This window comes from Gallus gallus, chromosome 23, assembly GCF_016699485.2.
Source record: "Gallus gallus isolate bGalGal1 chromosome 23, bGalGal1.mat.broiler.GRCg7b, whole genome shotgun sequence".
In the NCBI taxonomy this organism is placed as follows: domain Eukaryota; kingdom Metazoa; phylum Chordata; class Aves; order Galliformes; family Phasianidae; genus Gallus; species Gallus gallus.
Genome location: NC_052554.1, coordinates 1917602 through 1924227, shown reverse-complemented (window position 1 = coordinate 1924227; position 6626 = coordinate 1917602). Strand labels below are relative to the sequence as shown.

At 50.1% G+C, this 6626-nt stretch overlaps 1 protein-coding gene and 1 long non-coding RNA gene across 2 annotated transcripts; one reads left to right on the top strand and one right to left on the bottom strand.

Annotated features, from left to right (window-relative positions):
* The first annotated feature begins 6 nt into the window (after positions 1–6).
* Positions 7–1509, top strand: LOC107055010. The gene is made up of 2 exons (XR_001469904.4): positions 7–262; positions 459–1509. It is a non-coding gene; the product is annotated as an uncharacterized LOC107055010 (long non-coding RNA).
* A 4303-nt stretch (positions 1510–5812) lies between these two features.
* Positions 5813–6610, bottom strand: ATPIF1 (ATPase inhibitory factor 1). Its single transcript, XM_015297582.3, has 3 exons — positions 6371–6610; positions 6187–6299; positions 5813–6089 (listed from the first exon to the last, which is right to left on the bottom strand). The coding sequence occupies exons 1-3, from the start codon at positions 6593–6595 to the stop codon at positions 5948–5950; spliced, it is 480 nt and encodes a 159-aa protein (XP_015153068.3). The 5' UTR covers positions 6596–6610; the 3' UTR covers positions 5813–5947.
* Positions 6611–6626: the final 16 nt, after the last annotated feature.

Below are 6626 nucleotides of genomic sequence, written 5' to 3'. Positions count from 1 at the left end.
AGCTTCGGAACAAAGGGAGTGTAGGGAGCGCGCGCGGCGTCGCTCCGCCCTGGACGTGCGGCGCGAGGGCGGGCGGTGGCGGTTGGGCTCCGCCCTGCGGCCGGGCCTGGAGCTGTGGCCTGTTGGTGTCCCGACGGACGCTGCCGGGGCTTGAGCTGCTGTCTCTTTCTCCGGAGTGCGGCCTGGTGGCTGTGTGAGGCCTTTCTGGTTCTGCCCGGCGGCGGTACCGCGGAGGGAAAGTGCTCAGGGCGGCTTTTGCCTTGTAAGGGAACCGGCCCCGACCGAGGCTGTCAGCTCTGATGTGCAGCCGGAAGGGCTCTGTGTGGGACCTCCTCTGAAGGACATCAGCGGGGGGGGAGGGCGGGGGAGGAGGGTCCTGCTGCCCAGGTGTGCTGTTATTAGCTAATTAACCTGTGATTAAATAGAGCTTATTTGCTGTGCCTCATTTGTTTGGTCAGGTCCTCGGTGGGTGCAGGCTTGGTGCAATAGTCTGTAGGAGAGCAGCTCATTGGCAGCGGTGGTGTTTCTCCCATGGAGCCTTCTCTCATCCTGCAGCCCTAGAGCTGTGAGGAGAGCAGCCCTGGGCAGTCCTGTGCTTCCAGAGCACCCCTTCCAACAGCAAAATGCTCCTCCTGAAAGCTGCATGCACGTTAAGTGTGTGTGCTCCCATCGTGAGCGTGGATGCAGTTGTGTGCGTTGGCTGATGGATGTAAAAGCAGCTTTGTGATCTAGAAGGTGAGGTCCATCTCAGCTGCTGGAGGTCCTTGGTCTGCCATGGGTGGAAAACCGGGTTCAGTTCTGGGCTCCCCAGTTCCAAAAAGATGAGGATCTTCTGGAAATGGTCCAGTGGAGGGTGACAAAAGATGATTAACGACCTGGAGCCTCTGCAGTGTGAGGAAAGGCTAAGAGCCCTTGGAACACTCAGTCTGAGAAGAGAAGGCTGAGAGGGGCTTATGGCTGTTCATAAATCTCTACAATGCAGGAGTCAAGTCAACGGGGACAGACTCTTCCCACTGGCATGCAGCAACAGAACAAAGGGCAATGGGCAGAAACTGGAACACAAGTACTAACACAAAGAAGAACTTCTGTACAGAGTGACAGAGCTGGAAGAAGCCGCCCAAAGAGGTGGAGTGGACCAGTTGCCTTCACTGGACGTATTCAAGACCCATCTGGATGCCTCTCTGTGTGACCTACTTTAGGGAAGCTGCTTTAGTGGGGAGGGTGGACTTCAGGATCTCTGGATGTCATTTCCAACCCCTACAATTCTGTGCCCTGCTGAGCCTGCTTGGTGATCATGGGTGGAGCTGCAGCTTTGCATGTGAGCTCTGTGCTGCTCCGTCTCTCCCATTACCAGTCTTGACTGTGGGGTCTCTCACGGCATAGAGCTGCAAGGAGTACAATTACTGCCTCATCCATTTAAGTTGATCAGCAGTTCATCTGACTGGGAATCAGTAATATGCTTAAGGAATTGTCACAGCACAAAAATAAAGGGGAATTGAGGGATCTGAACATCCGACTCTTCTCTGGTGCTTCAGAAATATCCTGCAAAGCTCTTCCACTGACATACCCTTTACACCAGAAGACTGAGCATAGACTACAGCAAAATATACATTGAGGAGGGGTGCATTTTGACAATGCAGCAATGTCAGTTATTGAGCACTACCATATCTTACAGCAGGAACATTCCTAATGTACTAATTGTCAAAGTCAAAGCCTTGAAGGCACTGCTAACACTTTCTCATCTGTTCTGCACTGCCATTTCCCAAATCCCTCTTGGGCAATTCATTCTGTGCAGACAGCTGTGAGCAGTAGCAGGCTGTGGGTTTAGGTAGTATGGGGTTTTTTTGTTTCTCATTTCATCCCCCAATGCATGTTGATTTGAGGTTAGGCTTAACAGGTACTTGCTGGCACAGAACTTTTGCATATGGTTTTTTTTGTTTGCATGCTATTTTTTTCTGCCAAGAGTTTAATAATATACACCATTAGCAAAGTGGTGTTCATAAGGCAGAATTTGGAATTAAACATGGATTAACTTTTAAGCTACCAGATGACCACCAAGCATTCCTTTACAGGATCTGGCACTATTGCTTTTTCTCTGTAATATGGAACGTAAACCATTTCTGTTCCAACAGTGGTTCCACCAAGCAGTCTGGTTGTTTGGGTTTTTTTTTCTATGACGAGGTCTATCAGCTTTGTTTCACATGACAATAGGACCACTGTTAGTCTGAGAAAAACAGTATGAAAGTCATCTACTGTGTGCTGCAGTCTGCACATACATTGCCTGTTAACAGGCCTGACCAAATTCCAATGTGAAATCAGATCTGTGTCCTCCTTGTACATAGGTTGCTCTGAAAGTAATGCCTCCTATTTATTTCCACGGAAGCTACAGCAGACAAAGAGCACAATAACACTATTTGATAGAGCAAATTCTCAGCCACAAAACACCATTTTTTTTTTCAGCATAGCCACCATCATTAACTATACATTTTCACCGGTGATGAACAAGAGCCTGTGTGCCTCTCTTATAAAAACCTGCACCAATAGAGGGAACTCGTTGTTTCACGTCTGCTGTGATAGCATTGTTGCTGAAATGCACCACTTTGCTATGCTCACACTCACTGCTTGGCCTCCATAAATGCTCAACAAGGGTAATGGGTGCCATTTTTTCCCTATCTTCTGTACATGGAATACCTTTAGTAAGCTGTGACCTGAAGGCAGCAGGTTAGTCCAGTGCAAGACAACAAGCCAAGCCTGTAACAAAGTTCCAGGTGTTCTGGAACAAAGAGTGATTTTAAACTTTTGGTTATTTATTTCTTTATTGCTAGAAACTCCTGGCATGATGTTACAGGTCTGTCTGTACAGGTGCTACAGGAACTACCAGTATACAAGACCCAATTTAGTCAGGACAAACAGCATCTTTCAAGCAAGGAAAGTGTTAAGTTCTGCTGCAGATTGTGGGCTTGTGTGAGTCTGGGAAGGCAGCAACAAGTTCTGCTGCCTCGTGGACACTCAGGCAGTTGTGGTGTCCCTGCAGCCAGTAGCTGAGCATGCACTGCTGACACCACAGCTCCTGGCAGTGAGGCTGCCCTTTTATTTCTGATTCTTTGAGCAACTGGGAGTGCTGGGTATACTGGCAAAGGAGTGAGGTGAGCACAGCCATTATTCCCTCCCTGCAAAGGGACAGGCTTTCCAGCAGCTGGAAATTGTATTGTATTTACCCTGCCACCTGCTGAGATTTTTCTGTTTTCTTAATAGCCAAGGGTTGAGTTTTGCTGAGATTCAGCCTGTTCCCATCACTCTACCACTTTCCTCCCAAGACTGCATTGAAACTGCTTTATTTCCATATTGGTAGCAAGGTAGCAGTTCCTTCTGCTGTAGCGTGTGTGTGATCTGTTAACACATACACCAAATATGACATTTTCCAGTGCTCTAGATGTTTCATTATGATGGATTATTGGTGCACCTATTGAGGGTAACGCACTGTGCACCGGCCTGTCTCCAGGAGACTTCTCATACACAGATGGAAGGGCAATGCTGCTGTTATTACTGTGTTATTTTTTAACACGTTTATTTTGTCTTGTGTTGAGCTAGTGGTTTTGATGATAAAAAAAGTATTTGCTTTGTCTTTGTCATATCTCATTTGCCTTGTCTGCTCTGGAGGACTAGTATGACAAAAAGGCACAAAGAGACCAGACTGAACAACCTGGGTTATTTGCAATAAAAAAAAAAGCTTACTAAACGCTCAGGGTCTTTAGTGAGGAAGAAGAATAAATAGGGGAAAATAAAAAAAAAAAGAAAAAAAAAGAAAAAAAACCAAGGGCAAACAACTTCATTTACTCCTTTTGTTCAACCAAAAGTGGAAGGAAGAGGTCCTGCCAATTCAAACTCATGGTTTCAGGCTTTTATATCTTGTCAGTTTCATCCTTGTTACCCAGCTTCTGCAGTGGTGTTGGGCCATGAACTACAGGAGCAAGGTAAGGACAGAGGGTTTGAGGGAAGAGATGGATGTGTGTCTCATTGGATGTGAAGGCCGTCCTAGGAATCAAAGCTTTTTCTTCATGAATGCATGCTGTAGGTGGCTGCTGAGCATTGGGGTATTATAAATAGGATCAGCCCAACCCTGAGGGTCAGTAGAATAACAAGGATGTACCAGTGCTGGCAGGAAGGGGAGAAGAATCCCCTCCTTCTTGTACAGAAGGGAGGGCTATTTGTGCCATTGGCTATCCATTAGGTTTCATTTTCCCAGGGAGATGGGGAGGGGGGAAGATATTAATGCTTTTGGCTCAGGTTAATTAGCCTCAATTGGAAATAAAGTACCCTCAAGACAGCTGGATTACACTTGCACCAAACAGGAGTTTAACGGCACATTCCTCTTCATTAGTGCTACCATCATTCACTCTGGAAACGTTAACCTGGTGAAAGCAATTCAATGGGAGAACAGCTGACTGGGGGTGTACCAGTTGCCACCAGAGAAACTGTGATGCTGTCCAGCAGGTAGCTGCACCCTTCTCAAAGCGCCTTCTGTATGGAAGGCTCTGCTTTGCCTCCTGCTGTTTCGGAAATGACAGCTCCACACACACAATGCCCAGTCCAGCCCATCAAGCTTTGGACTTGATGATCTTTGAGGTCCTTTCCAACCTGAGTAATTCTATGATTCATCACCATACTCCACAGTCTGACATACTTCAGTGCAGCGTGGCTTCTGTAGAAGCTACAGGTCTGTCTGGGCAAAAGGAACAGGCAAGGCAGCAAAGGTTAGGCAGAAAAGCCTGTTTGCGTATCTGTCCGTTCTTACTGTATACATTCCACTTCTTCCCAGGGCTCAGTGCTACACCGTTTCAGCAGCTATCATGTTATACCTTCTACTGTGGTTTCCTTGCATCTCAGAAGTGACCAAACCTGCAGGCCAAGGCTGGATGTGGCTCTGGGCAGCCTGGTCTGGTGGTTGGCAACCCTGCACATAGCAGGGTGTTGGAACTGGATGATCATTGTGGTCCTTTTCAACCCAGGCCATTCTATGGTTCTATGATATGATTTTGATCCATCCTTTCTGGAAGAGGCTTGGATAAAGGAGACAGAGAAAACCATTTGGCAAAAAAAGCAACATCTTTGGACAAACCAGGCTGCTCCCTGCTGCTTTGGTTCAGAAATTTGCACTATGAGGGGTGGACTCGCTGGGACTGAGCACAGGGCCTTCCTCTCTGTTTATGGCACTAATTGCTGAGTGCAATGACAGAGCTGCATGTTGAGGCGCTCCCTGCAGTGGGCGGCTTCTCAGAGCAGTTCCATGTGTGAACAGCGCTCTCAGTCACCATTTCTTTGCCCCCCACCCTTTGCCTGCATCTTTACCTGAGAATTGAGCACACTGAGCACCAATGGACATTTCTTTCAAAAAATCAAACCAACCAACCTTACAGAAAGCAGTGATGTTCAAGGGAGCATATAAACAGGAGGGGGAACGGCTGTTTTCAAGGGTAGATAGTGACAGGACAAGGGGGAATGGTTTTAAACTGAGACAGGAGAGGTTTAGGTTGGATATTAGGAGGAATTTTTTCACTCAGAGGGTGGTGATGCACTGGAACAGGTTGCCCAAGGAGGTTGTGGATGGATGTGGAATCTCTGGAGGCATTCAAGGCCAGGCTGGATGTGGCTCTGGGCAGCCTGGTCTGGTGTTGGCCACCCTGCACATAGCAGGGGGTTGGCACTGTTTGAGCATTTGTGGTCCTTTTCAACCCAGGCCGTTCTATGAGTCTATGATGCTTACAACCAGACAGCAGATTATTTTGCCCCCTCATTGAACAGTTACCAAACAGAAGAGAGACACTGAGCAGTTTATTTGACATTGCTGCCGACCACAGTATAATACAACACATGTGGATAACTCTGGCCAAAGCATACAGTCTGCACGGCTGTTTTACGCCAGAGGCAAACGACATCCAGCAGCAGCTTAGTCATCGTCCTTCAGCTTCTTGATCTTGTGCTTGTGGCGCTCGATCTCTTTCTGCAGCCGCTCGATCTCCTTCTTGTGGTGATCGATCTCCTCCTCGTGGTGTCTCCTTAAGGCCGCCAGCTGCTCCCGCTCCTTCTCCCTATAACAGAGCACAGCGCGGGGTGGGCCCGGCACAGCGACCACGCACGGGGTCCCGCCGGGGGGCCGGAGGCTGAGAGCGAGGCCTCACCGCTCACCTGAAGTAGCGCTCCTCCTCGGCCGCCTGCTTCTTGCCGAAGGCCCCTCCGGCCTCGCGGATGGAGCCGCCGCCACCGCCGCCCTTCCCGGCGCCTTTGCCCAGCTCGCCCAGCTGCAGGGAAACCGGGCGGTGAGCACCGCGCCACGCCCCCCCAGGCCCACACCCCACCGCCCCGCACGCACCTGGTCGGCGCCCGAGCCCGAGCTCCACGCGCGCTGCTGCTGCTGCGCCAGGAGGGCCCCGCGCAGGCCGCCCCGCAGCGCCAACACGGCCGCCATGTCCGCCTGCCCTTGGAGCGCCGCGCGGACGGGGCGCGAGGGGCGGGGCCGGCACCGCGCCCAACCCGGCTGAGCGGGATGCGCTCGACTGCGCATGCGCCTCTCCCGCCTATCCGCCCCCGTTACCATGACGCGCCGCTGTGATCACGTGTCGGGGGTG

Bases quoted from the DNA above. Each gene is read 5' to 3' on its own strand.
- ATPIF1 (XM_015297582.3), bottom strand. From the start codon at position 6,595: ATGGTAACGGGGGCGGATAGGCGGGAGAGGCGCATGCGCAGTCGAGCG. The intron at 6,300-6,370 runs GTGCGTGCGGGG...GTTTCCCTGCAG, and splicing joins CGGGCTCGGGCGCCGACCAG to CTGGGCGAGCTGGGCAAAGG. The intron at 6,090-6,186 runs GTGAGCGGTGAG...GCTCTGTTATAG, and splicing joins GAGGAGGAGCGCTACTTCAG to GGAGAAGGAGCGGGAGCAGC.